Here is an 11498-nt window from a genome sequence, read left to right as displayed (position 1 = left end):
ATGACTCTTGAGTCCTGAACCCATCGATCCATCATGCCCTCAATCACAAGAAGTCTCCTCCAGCACACCCAAACGCCACACCTGTTACGACGCACGGGCCTTAAAGGTCTGCCGCTCCGCCCTGCTGCCCATGGCGTGTGCGGCCGCCGGCAGTCGGGCCTGGCAGCAGCCTCGCAACGCGCAGCCCCATCACAGCAGGGACACCAAAAACACGCAGGTCCGCCCTACGTGCCGCTTACCGCCGCCTCACAGTGCCAACACCTGCAGTCGCTGCACTGTCACTGACGCTGCTTGCCTGCTTGAATGCCAGCCGCTTACGTTGCTGCTGTACAACCGTTGCAACAACTCAACGCACTTCTGCCCGCCGCGCCTCTGCGTGCACGCCTGTTGTCGTCTTTCGCCCCTGGGCCCTGGACTGCGAGTGTTCCGACGCTCCGATCAACGGGAACCTAACTGCCGTCGCGTGCACTGCAACACCAGTTGCGGTGCAGTCTGCACATACACGCACACGTGCACAACATCGTAGGCCCTTACTTCCGTTCAGTTGCGCTTGTCAGCAGCGGCCGCGGCGGCGAATGCGGCGCACGCCTCTTTGTGCCCCGCCCGCCAGTGCGCCACCTGGCACTCGCGGCAGCAGTAGCGCAGGACGCCGCAGCGGCCGCATGCCCGCATGCCGCCACCCCCTACTCCACCACCACCTCCTCCGCCTCCTCCACCACCGCCTCTACCGCCTCCTCCTCCACCACCGCCTCCTCCAGTGACTGCCAGGTCGCTGTCGCCGCTTACGTCGGTGCATCGCGGGTTGGCGCAGCTGCCAGGCAGTGCCGACACGGGAGATACAGCCCGCGCTGTGGCCGCTGCCGCTGCCGCTGCCGCTGCTGCCGTTCCTGTTGCTCCCGCTGCGCCTCCCTCCCCAACCCCGCCTTCAGTCCCGCCGCTACTGCCACAGCTACTGCCACTGCCACTGCTACTGCCACAGCTACTGCCACAGCTACTGCCACAGCTACTGCCACAGCTACTGCCACAGCTACTGCCCATCAACTCCATAGCCAGGGCGCGGCCCTCTGCAGCTGCCTCCCACGGGGACAGGGGCGCAAAGGCCAGCACCTCAACGCCCCGGGTCGTCACATCTTCACCCCCGCCCGTGCTCGGCGGCTCCCGGCTCAAGGCCAAACGCCGCTGCACGCCGCCCAGGAAGCCAGCAGCGGCTGTAGCTGTAGCTATTGCAGCCGCAGCTGTACCAGCGCCTGCAGCAGTGGCTGTAGCAGCTGCACACGCACAGGCTGCAGTGCTTTGGCTACTGCCGCCGCCGTTACCGTCAGCAGCCCCACTGATGCCACTCAGGTCGCGCAGCTCCTCAAGCCACAACAGCACCTGCCTCGCGGCGCCGGCCGGCAGTGGGCCGTCACCGGCGTCACCACCTCCCCTGGCGGCGGCTGTAGCTGGGGGTGGCGGAGCGCCATTAGACGAGGCGCCGGCGACACCACCACTGAGCAGCAGCCGGCGCAGAGCCGCCGGCCGCCAGACCGACAGGGCCGCGGGCTCCGGCGCCTGCGGCTGCGGCTGTGGCTGCGGCTGCGGCTGCCCTGCCGTGCTACTGCCAGCCGCCGCGGTACTGCTACTGCCGCTGCTGCCACCGGCGGGCTGTAGCACGGACACAAGGGCGTCGGGTGCGGCCAGGGCGACCGCAGCCAGCGTGTTGACCAGGTGGCCTCTGAGCTCGGAGTGACAGCGGCGGCGCTCGACGTCGTCATTGTCGGCGGCGGCGGCGGCGGCGGGCGGCGCTGCGTCGAGCAGCGTCAGAGCCGTCTGTGTCAACGCCACGATGTCCAAATCGTGTAACAGGAACTGACGCCAGCTGGCGGCGACGAGCTGCGCCGCCTTGCCCTTCACGGCCATGGAGGCAGCGGCGGCGGCTATTCTGCCGCTTTCGCTGCCGCCCGCGCTAGGCTGCGGCTCCGGCTGCTGTTGCGGTCCCGGCTGCTTCCCGCACATGCCCTCCACCTCCACCTCCGGCTGCGCCTGCGGCTGCGGCTGCGTTTGCGCCTCCGCGTTAAGCAGGGCCAGCAGCGCTGGCTGCACCCACACCAGCAGTTGCAACAGCGGGCTGACCAGCAAGTGCGGCTGTTGCACTTCCGTCGCCGCTTGCACCGCCGCCGACAGCTGCACCGCGCGAGACAGCACCGGCAGCCAGCGGTGCAGCGCATGCGACAGCAGCAGCCGCACCTGCCGCGTCTGGAGCCGCCGCACGACGGCGGGCGCCCCTGCCACTGCTACTGCCGCCGCCGGCAGCTCCTCCTCAAAGCTGCCGTCACTGCCTGTGCCGGCGGCGCTGCTGCTACTGCCGTCGATCCTCACAGCCCAGGGCGACGGCGGAAGGAGCGCGAGTATGCACGTCGTAAACCGCCACCATGGCCTCTGCGCCTGCGACACGCACGTAGCCGCGTCACACAGCTGTACCTCCTCCATCGCCGCGTGCGCCCGCTTGCCCAAGCTGGTGATGAGCGCAGCCGTCTCGGCCGTCTGGTGCGGCGGCGTGAACGCCAGCAGCTGCTGCAGGAAGGGCCAGCAGCAGCCCGCAACATGTTCCCCCGCCGGCGGCAGCTGGGAGAAGGAAGCAGCCAAGTGGGCCGCCGCCACCGATGTCTGCGCGCGCCGGAGCGCACACTCCACCGCAGGCACCAGTCCTGCCGCCAGAGCCGCCTTCAGGCCCGGCGGCGCGCGGCGCGGCGTCAGCAGGCCTGCACGCCAAGGACAGACGACCAGCGAGGACGGAGATGCAAACGGTTATGTAACTCACAAGGAATACACCATGCTGGCCTCTTCAACCAAGCACGCTAGTGCACACAAGGCGGCGGCGCTTCAAACAGTCCTTCAGTCAAGGCGTGTATGGCACACAGCAAACACAGCCAGCCGCACGCACCAGGCAAGCGCTCCCTGCCGAGCACACCGCGAATGGGAGACTTCTCGAGCGTTGCGGAGGCATCCGTCCACGTGCGCGACCGCAGCAGCGCAACCACCGCCCGCCACCAGCGGGGATCCAATGGGAGATAGTCATCGCCGCCGTCAACATCTGCACCGTGTGACCTGCAAGTGGCTGCGGGACCGTTGCTTGCGCTGACACCGACACCGCCGGTGGCGGCCGCGGCACTGGCCGCGTCTGCAGGCGGCGCGCCAGGCGCTGCCTCTGGGGCCGCCGCCGCCGCCGCCCACTCCACCGCATGCGCTGTAGACGCCGCGGCTGCAGCCGTGGAGCCCATTGCGTGCTGCTGCATCTGCAGCTGCTTAGCCAGCACAAGCGCGGTGCAGCCCGTGTCCCATGCATGGTCAGGCTGCAGCAGCAGCAGCGGTTGGCTGGAGGGGCGCCCGCAACCGGAAGCCCCACCGCCACCGGTGCTGGTGCTGGTGCCGGTAGTGCCGGTGCCGGTGCCGGTGCCGGTGCCGGTGCCGGTGCCGGTGCCGGTGCTGACGCCACTCACACTACCTGCTGCTGCCTCGGTTGCTGCGTAGTGCAGACTTCCGTTTGCAGCGCCCGAGGCGGCATTGCCCGAGGCGGCTGCGTCGGAGGCGGCTGCTGGTGCTGCTCCAGCCGCCGCCGTCGCAGCCGCCAGGTCCGCCACCCGCAACAGCAACTCATACATCGCACGGCGGCTGACAGGGAAGAGCCAGCCGCTGCTGCTGGTGTCAGCATTGCTGCTGCCGCTGGCAGTGCCACCATTGCCACTGCTACTGCCGCTGCTACTGCCAGCGCCGTCACTGCGTTCACCTGCTCCCACCGCACCCTCTGCTGCTGCTGCTGCTGCTGCCGCGAGTGCTGCTCCAAACGCAAGGTTTGACCTGCAGAGGTCCGCGGCGAGCAGGCAGAGCAGCAGGCGGAAGGTGTCGTGGTGCAGCAGCGGCAGCGAGGGCGGCGAATCCGACAACGCGGCGGCCATTTGCTGCAGTTTCGCCGCCGCCTCAATCGCCCCAGCGGTTTTTGCCGACGCCAGGTTCAGTTGCTCCGCTTGCTGCTCCTGCGCTTGCTTCAGAACATCAAGCTCCTCCTCCATTTGCTGCAGCGTCTGCTGCAGTGACCGCTTGCCTTCCCCCGTGCTGATGCCACTCAGCAGCAGCTGCACTGCAGCCGCCTTCGCCCCTTCGACCTGGGCCGCCGCCTGCTGTACCATCCGCCGCATCCGCGCCGCCACCTGCTGCCGCGCCGGCAGCGCCTCTGCCTCCTCCAGCACATGCGCCGCCACCTTGTGCAGCAGCGCCGGCAGCTCCTGCTCCCCAGGCGGCACCGCCTGCGGTGGTGGCTGTGCCGGTGTCTGCAGCATGGGTCGCAGGTCATACTTCTCAACGCCACCACCATCACCACCACGGTGGCTGCCACTGCCACCCTCACGAGCATCCTCAGCGGCGGCCCTGGCGCCAATCACAGGCAGCCCAGCCGCCAGTTCCGGTGGCAGGCCCCACACGCCCCGCTCGCCGCCGCCAAAGCCCGCTGCCGCCAGCGTCACCGCCACCTGCGACAGAGCGAGGTAGCGAGTGCAGGTGCCCCAGGGTAGCGGCGACTCTCCGCTGCTGCCGACGCCCTCCCCACCACCAGCACCGCCGCCGCTGCCGCCGTCGCCGCATGCCTCCAGTGGCTGTCGCGCGTGCGTCATCGTCCAGGCATTCGCCACGCACGTCACAGCCCTGCACAGCGCGTCGCAGGCTCTTATGCAAAGTTCCGGTCCCTCCAACCCGCTCGGCCTCTGCTGCTGCCCATCACTACTGCTGCTACTGCTATTGCTACAGCCGCTGCTGCCGCCGCCGCCGGCTCCCTCATGCCGCGCGCAGTTTATCGCCAGCCGTGCCGACTGCTCCACGAGGCCGCTGGCGCCCAACTCGTGCAGCAGCAGCGCGAAGAGCGGTCGCCCATCACTATCACCATGGATGTCACCACCACTATCCGGCGGTGCAGAGCAGCTGCCGCCGCCGGAGCTTGCTGCAACAGCACTGGTACTGGTAGCACCGGTGGCAGCAGCTGCCGTGGGCGATGCGGACGCCGCCGCCGCCGTTGGTGGCGGCGGCGGCGGCGGCCTGCAGAGGCGGAGGCCGGCCAGGTTAACGGCGATGCGCATGAGGTTGCCACAGCCGCAGCCCACAGCAGCTGCAAATTCCGCCTCAGCGACCGCCCGCCGCGTGGCGACGTCATGAGCCAACGCCTCCGGCGCCGCCGCGGCCTTTGGCCCTGGCGCCGAAACGGCCGCCGGCGGCTCGGCCGCAGCCCCCTGCGCTCCGCCCAGCACCGCCGCCGGCTTCGCAGCATGAGCCGCAGGCTCCGCAGGCGGTGAGAGCTGCAATGGCGGCGGCAGCAGTGGCAGCTGCGGCGGCGGCAGGCGCGTTACGACCGCGTCCGCCGCCTGCGCCAGTAGACGGCCATGCACACGCAGTAGCCGCGCACGCAGCAGCGCACAGACGGCGCGAACGGCGGCGCCGTGGGCGGCGGCTGCGGCGTCAAGGGCGCGGGGGTTCGACTGCTGGCGCGCCTGCTGGTGAGGGAGGGCCAAATCTATGGCCCACAGGAGGCTCACCGTCGACAGGCAGTCGAGCACGGTGTGTAGGGCCGCCAGGTGCAGCCGCTGGTGCTGCTCCCGCGCACTGGCAGCGCCCTCGGCATCCGCCGCCGACGGCGGGCCCATGCCGCCGCCGCCGCCGCCGCCGTCGCCGCCGCCAGCACTGCGGCTGCCGCCGCCGCCCTGCTGACCGCCCTCAGGGACCAGCAGCAGCTGCCGAGCGGTGAAGCCGACCAGCTGCAGCAGCTGCGGCCAGACGTCGCTTCGCTGCATCACCACCGCCGCGCGCAGCAGCAGCGGCAGGCCTGAGCCTTCCTCAACTGCGGCGCCGCGTTCCACCGCCTGCCTCAGCGAGGCCAGCATGTCAATGACCGAGCCCAGGGCCGCAGTCGGAAACCGCGGTGCCACAGCCGCGGCCCGATAGCGACCCAGCGCGCGCGGAAGTGCTGCCGCGAGCATATTCAGCACCTTCTCGAAGTCATCTGGTACAGCCTGTTGTGCAGCGCAAGCAAGGGGAAATCGGGGGCAGGGCGCAGGCAAAAGGACAAAGTCAGAACGCGTCAGAAACGCCCTTCTGCTGTCCCCAGCTTTTCCCGCCAACCACAAGCGCACCCTGGCAACTATAACAGCGCGCGCATGCTTGCACTGCCTTGTAGCAGCGCGCAGAAGGCCTGGCGACCTCACCTCCTGGTCATCCTGCGCGGCCCCGGGACCGCGCGAGGTTGTCGCGCCGCCGGTCGCGAGGGCACAGGCGGTGCGCCCCCGTTGCTGCTTCGCGCCGGTCTTGGGCTTCGGCATCGCACCAATTTTTACATCATTTGATGAGCGTTCAACTGTTGAAAGCGACCGTCAAGCTTTGCGACCCATCTGTGTGTCGGTTCCATCCCTGCCGTCCACCGGTCCCTTTTCATCGCACCCGTCCATCGCACCCGTCCATCGACCCCGGCTGCCCCCACGCCACGGGCTGCCTTCCACTGCTACCCCCCCCCCCCGGCCGGGCACGTGCGCACTTGCACACACCCTCGCACAAACAGCTCATCCACATCGCGTGCCACAAAGCTTCGCCTCATGGGTTTAGGCCATGTTCCCACATTCGGCAACATGCCCCAATTCCCCACGCGCGCCTCGCTTTGCACCGCCTGCATATCTTCCGCGCAGTCAAGGTGCCAGGTAGGGTCAGGCATCCGCTCCCTCCACACACAGCGCGCTGTGTGGCACACCCATTATAAGCACGTCAGCACTACCTCCCACGACCACCTCCTGCCCCTGCCCCTCCCTGTCCGCGCACCGCCTCCCGCCCCGCACAACAAACGGGGCAGCAACGGTGCGGCGGCAGGTGGGGGTTGAGGTGTGTATGCGAGTGGCGCGGCATGGATGCTGGCGTGTCGGCTACCCCCTCTACCGCACCTCGTGCCATTTCACCCCCACATGCGCACACGCATCATGTCATGCCCGGCCCTGTACACACGACCCAGTCGTCATCCAACATCAATACTGTCAACCCTGACGCACAGCACTGCCCCTGCCAGCTCCCGCCCCCACCCCCGTCGCCGCCACTGCTGCTGCCTCCCTGCCCCCGCCCACCCAGCAGCTACAGCCCCCCGCCGCCGGCCCCCTTGGCCAGCGCAATGGCTGTCTTGTAGTTGGGCGCGGTGGGCGGCTGCACCGGCTCCAGGCGCACGTAGGTCGCGGGGTCCAGGTCGTAGGTTCGATCCGCGTCGCCGCCGCTCAGGTCGCCGCACGACAGGAACGGAACCGCGCGAGCCAGCAGCGGCGCCACGCCGCCGCGACCGGAGGCCTGTGGTGCGCGGCAGGAGGATCGGTGCACGCGGGCGTGACAACTGTTTGCAGGAACCCCGGCAGCGTCACTCAGCGCGTGACAGCCGGCCCGCGCCGCCACGCGCCCACCCGCACCGGCGGCAGCATCAAAACGCACCTGGCCTGTCCCTTGCCCCGCTCCGCCTCCCGCCGCCGCCGCTGCCTGCTCCTCCTCCGCCGCCGCGGTGTTGAAGTAGTCCTCCGCCGCGCCCGCCAGCAGGGCCTGCAGCGCGCAGCCGGGCCCCGCCAGCCCCGGCGGCGGGTCGAAGCGGCGGCACACCACAAAGGCCTCAATGGAGCTGTTGCGGCTGGACTTGGGCTTGGCCACATACACCTGTGCGGGGGGGGGGGGGGGTTACATTCATGATTAGTTAAGGAAGGGGGGGGAGGAGAGGGGTTGGAGGCGGCGGCGTGTGGCGGGTTTGGGGGTGGAGTTACAGGTACGGCGTGTTGTGGTGTGGTGTGTGGGGGTGGGGTGCGAGGCTTTACGCCCTTCCTCCATTCGCCCGCTCTCCCCTGGCCGTGCTTCACACATGGCTCCTCACACAGTCCGTAGGCAGCCAGGGCACACGCACGCGCGCACCTCCGGGAAAAGCATTTTGAGTTGCGAGTAGAGCAAAGCCACGTCCTTGCCTGCAGGTGTGCGAGTGGGGTGGTGGTTGTGGTTGTGACACCGGCCCGGTATTCCGCGAGCCGTGCAGGCTCCTTACCGTTGTCACACACGGACATGCGAGTGGAAGCGCAAGGGGCACAGGACACAATGACACAGGCCACACGACACTGGCGGCGGCGGGGGGGGGGCCTCACCCACCTCGGAAGATCTTGGCCACAAAGGTGCCGCCGGGCCGCAGCACCGCACACACGATGGACAGAGCGGCCAGCAGCAGTTGAGCCTGCGTATGTATGTATGAAGTTGAGTGTATGGGTATGAAATTGTATGCATATGATATGTGTATGAATGCATGAAAGTGTATCTGTGTATGCAAGTATATGTGCCAGGGTTGTACGAAGCGTGCAAGCCGTGCCGTGAGCACGACAGTCCATTCAACGGCAGCCGCGGCGCCGCCATGTCGTGCGCCCGCGACCCCGAGGTGTGCGGGACTGCCTCCAATGCTCCTGGCTACACCGCATGGGAACTGAAGGCCGCGCCCATCGTGCAGTCCGTCCTGGGTTCCCCATTGACGGAGGCCCCTTCAGACCCCCCGTCAGACACACCGCCCCCAAACTCCCTTCAGGTGCAGCCCCGCCCTCCAAGCCGCCCAACCCGCCCGCCTCTGCCCCACACGCCTCCCTTCACACACCTCAACACACCGCCACACACACATACACATACTTATCGCGGGTAAGTATGACTACCTGGGTCACGACAGACACGCGACGCTCGGTAAAATGGTAGGTATCGGTAAGTAACTCCGTCGCGTCGTTGGGCGGGTTTTCGTTTCGTTTTTTAATACACACACACACACACACACACACCCTGTCCCCACCTGCACGTACTCGTCCAGGTCGTGCAGCCCGGTGACGTCGGGGGCGCCGTCGCACACCACAAGGTCGGCGGGCTGGCCGTGGAAGTGGGAGATCACCTGTGTGTGTGTACGTCAGTATATGTGTGTATACATCAGTATATGTGTGTGTACGTCAGTATATGTGCGTATGTGCACATATGTGCACGTGCGTGTGTACGTGCACGAGAAGAATGTTTGCGTGCATGAGCGAAGTGTGGCTCGTGCGGTAAGGGTCACGCATGTGCAGGCACACAAACACACAGTCACCGCCCGTAACCCCATCACCCACCAGTTTGGGACCTGCTCAGTGGGCTCGGTCATACACCGCCCCCAGCCCTCATTTATCCCTCATCCCTCCACCCCTCATCGCCCAGTCCTCCCACCCATCAGAGCCCCCCACCTGCTTGGCAGTGGCCTCACTGGTGATGTCGCCCTGCAGCTGTACGACGCCCTCAATGGGCGCCATGGGCTGCGCACGTGCAGGCGGGCAGGCGGGCACGCAGTGGATGCGGTCATGCGGCAATGCACGAAGTCATGCACAAATGCATGTGAACCAAGACATCGCCACGCCAGCATTACTCTACCCTGCGTGGCACCACCACCGCCACCACCACCAACACCGCCACCATCCCCACCACCACCACCACCACCACCATCACCGGTCAGCTCTAGGAGCCAGCCACTGGCGGCCACCACCGCCCTCCCACCTAGCCCCGCGTCCCGAGCGCCCCCAAAGCAGCGGCGGTCACCTCGCGCCTCCCTATCCACCCACGCTCTCCAGCAACCCACACACCGCGTACTGGCAGCACAGCACATAAAACCACACACACCTGCAAGTCCACCGCCACGATGGTGGGCGGGTTGGGGTTGCCCGCTCGCAACGCCGGCAGGAACAGCTTGCGGCTCAGCACCTGGCTCCAGCTGCCGGGCGCAGCACACAAGTCCACTGCGTGCTCCACGCCTGAGCAGCATTCCCGGAGCGCAAGGCAATTCAGGAATGGATTGGAGAGCCAGCGCCATTGGAGCCAAGGTACGTTTAATAGCAGTCTTTCAGCGGTGGCGCGCATGCCCTAAAACCAAGTCGGCGTGCTCCGCCACGGCGTGCTCACCACTGAATATGTCAAAAGCTTCATCTATTTGCAAGAGCTTGTATGCACTTCTTGCTCGCCAGCCCTCCTCTTTCGCCTTGCGGTAGAAAATGTCGCGTTTGTCTTTTGATGACTTCCCCATAATGACGGTTTCAATGCTAATGACAAATTCAACAGTCTTTCATACATGGATGTGCACCACGTCTTGCAGAAGCTTGCATGGACCAATGCAAGAATCCTAGTCAAGCACAGAAAGCCTGCTCATAAGATTATTTTGTGCTAGGAGTAGTAGGAATAGCCTGAGCACGCTGGCGTAGAAGACGTGCACTCCTGATTCCTCACCGCGCTTGCACTTGTTTTCTTCCACGCACCGCAAAAATGCTCCTCTCCTCCTCCCGACCTGTTCTGGGTCTACGGAAATGCTCTGCAGCCATCTCGTCGGTGCGGCCAGTACTTCCGGTGGGCCGGAGGGCGCTGCGTCTGGTTGCGCAGGCCACGCAAGAGGGGCCCGCTCCTGAGCAGCCGCAAGGAATTCCCATCATCCGTGAGGAAGGTGCGATATGCTCGACACAAAAGATCCGGCTGGGGCGCGCGGACTGAGGCCCCTGCAAAACACACGCCACGTCGCGAAGCACCTTCGCCCCTCCAACCTGTCCCTGCCACGCTGGCTCTTTCCCTAACCATTTTCTCGCGCTCGGTCGCTCGCTCGCAGTGCCTGGCGCGCAATCCATCATGCGTGCCGCGCGCGAGGGCAGGCTGGATGACGACGAGGAGCCCAACCTGTCGCCCAGCAGCCTGGCCATGGTTCGAGAGGAGGATGAGCTGTCAGATGGCTCCAAAACCGCTGTGGAGAAGTTCCTTTACCCCGACCCCGAGGAGATGCCTCAGGATATGACCATGCCGATCTGGGATCACCTGGAGGAGTTTCGCGAGCGCGTGTTTGTGGCCGGCATCGCGGCGGCCTTGGCCATCGTGTTTTGCTTTGTGTTCAGCAAGGAGCTAATCGTGTTCTTGGAGGCGCCGGTGGCGGACGCGGGTGTGCGCTTCCTGCAGCTCTCACCCGGAGAGTTCTTCTTCACCACCTTCAAGGTGTGACGGCGGCGGTTGGGGCCGTGACGGCGGCTAGCTCGGCTGGGCTGCGGCTGTAGCTGGGATGTTGGCTTGGTCTGCAGGCTTTGTGGAGGTGGTTGCGGGTGGGTTACATTCATGATCAGCCAAGGATATGGTATGCGGACGGCAATCGGTGGGCAACGTACGTGGCTGGTGCCAGCAGGCAAAGGCCAGGCCGCCTGCGCAGGCCAACCGTTGTGGCTCCCCAAGTCCACGATCCACTCTCCCCATCCTCCCCAAGTATCCGCACCCATCCCTCCTTCCTCCACACACCCTACCCCGCGCCCAGGCCTCGGGCTACGCGGGCCTGCTGCTGGCCGCGCCCACTGTGCTGTACGAGATCACCGCCTACGTGGTGCCCGGCCTCACCAAGAGCGAGCGGGCCTTCCTGGCGCCCGTGGTGTTCGGCAGCAGCACGCTGTTCTACCTGGGGTGAG

General features: G+C 66.6%; 3 protein-coding genes across 3 annotated transcripts in view; 1 reads left to right on the top strand and 2 right to left on the bottom strand.

Annotated features, from left to right (window-relative positions):
- Positions 1–2: 2 nt before the first annotated feature.
- Positions 3–6284, bottom strand: CHLRE_03g145927v5 (uncharacterized protein). The gene is made up of 4 exons (XM_043060436.1): positions 6225–6284; positions 4620–6032; positions 2924–4505; positions 3–2741 (listed from the first exon to the last, which is right to left on the bottom strand). The coding sequence occupies exons 2-4, from the start codon at positions 5997–5999 to the stop codon at positions 541–543; spliced, it is 5163 nt and encodes a 1720-aa protein (XP_042925565.1). The 5' UTR covers positions 6000–6032; positions 6225–6284; the 3' UTR covers positions 3–540.
- A 53-nt stretch (positions 6285–6337) lies between these two features.
- On the bottom strand, positions 6338–10134 carry CHLRE_03g145907v5 (uncharacterized protein). Its single transcript, XM_001695663.2, has 8 exons — positions 9973–10134; positions 9694–9824; positions 9264–9332; positions 8846–8941; positions 8170–8251; positions 7942–7991; positions 7477–7692; positions 6338–7338 (listed from the first exon to the last, which is right to left on the bottom strand). Exons 1-8 carry the CDS (start codon positions 10091–10093, stop codon positions 7132–7134), a joined length of 972 nt encoding a protein of 323 aa, XP_001695715.1. The 5' UTR covers positions 10094–10134; the 3' UTR covers positions 6338–7131.
- Positions 10135–10239: 105 nt separating this feature from the next.
- CHLRE_03g145887v5 (uncharacterized protein) overlaps positions 10240–11498 on the top strand; it is a 3207-nt gene continuing 1948 nt past the window's right edge. The window contains exons 1-3 of the mRNA XM_043060435.1: positions 10240–10504; positions 10664–11040; positions 11351–11481. Of these exons, the coding sequence (XP_042925564.1) occupies positions 10330–10504; positions 10664–11040; positions 11351–11481 (683 nt within the window). The 5' untranslated portion in view covers positions 10240–10329. The remainder of the gene's footprint in view (positions 10505–10663; positions 11041–11350; positions 11482–11498) is intronic.

This window comes from Chlamydomonas reinhardtii, chromosome 3, assembly GCF_000002595.2.
Source record: "Chlamydomonas reinhardtii strain CC-503 cw92 mt+ chromosome 3, whole genome shotgun sequence".
Lineage (NCBI taxonomy): Eukaryota > Viridiplantae > Chlorophyta > Chlorophyceae > Chlamydomonadales > Chlamydomonadaceae > Chlamydomonas > Chlamydomonas reinhardtii.
Note: the sequence above shows the minus strand (reverse complement) of the source record. Positions and strands in the feature narration are given on the sequence as shown.

Coding starts and splice junctions, on each gene's coding strand:
- CHLRE_03g145927v5 (XM_043060436.1), bottom strand. CDS start 5,999: ATGCTCGCGGCAGCACTTCCGCGCGCGCTGGGTCGCTATCGGGCCGCG. Junction 4,506..4,619: donor ACGCGCGACAGCCACTGGAG/GCATGCGGCGAC, acceptor GCTCTGTCGCAG/GTGGCGGTGACGCTGGCGGC. Junction 2,742..2,923: donor CGGCAGGGAGCGCTTGCCTG/GTGCGTGCGGCT, acceptor CTTGGCGTGCAG/GCCTGCTGACGCCGCGCCGC.
- CHLRE_03g145907v5 (XM_001695663.2), bottom strand. CDS start 10,093: ATGGGGAAGTCATCAAAAGACAAACGCGACATTTTCTACCGCAAGGCG. Junction 8,942..9,263: donor GTGAGGCCACTGCCAAGCAG/GTGGGGGGCTCT, acceptor ACACACACACAG/GTGATCTCCCACTTCCACGG. Junction 7,693..7,941: donor TCAAAATGCTTTTCCCGGAG/GTGCGCGCGTGC, acceptor CCCCCCGCACAG/GTGTATGTGGCCAAGCCCAA.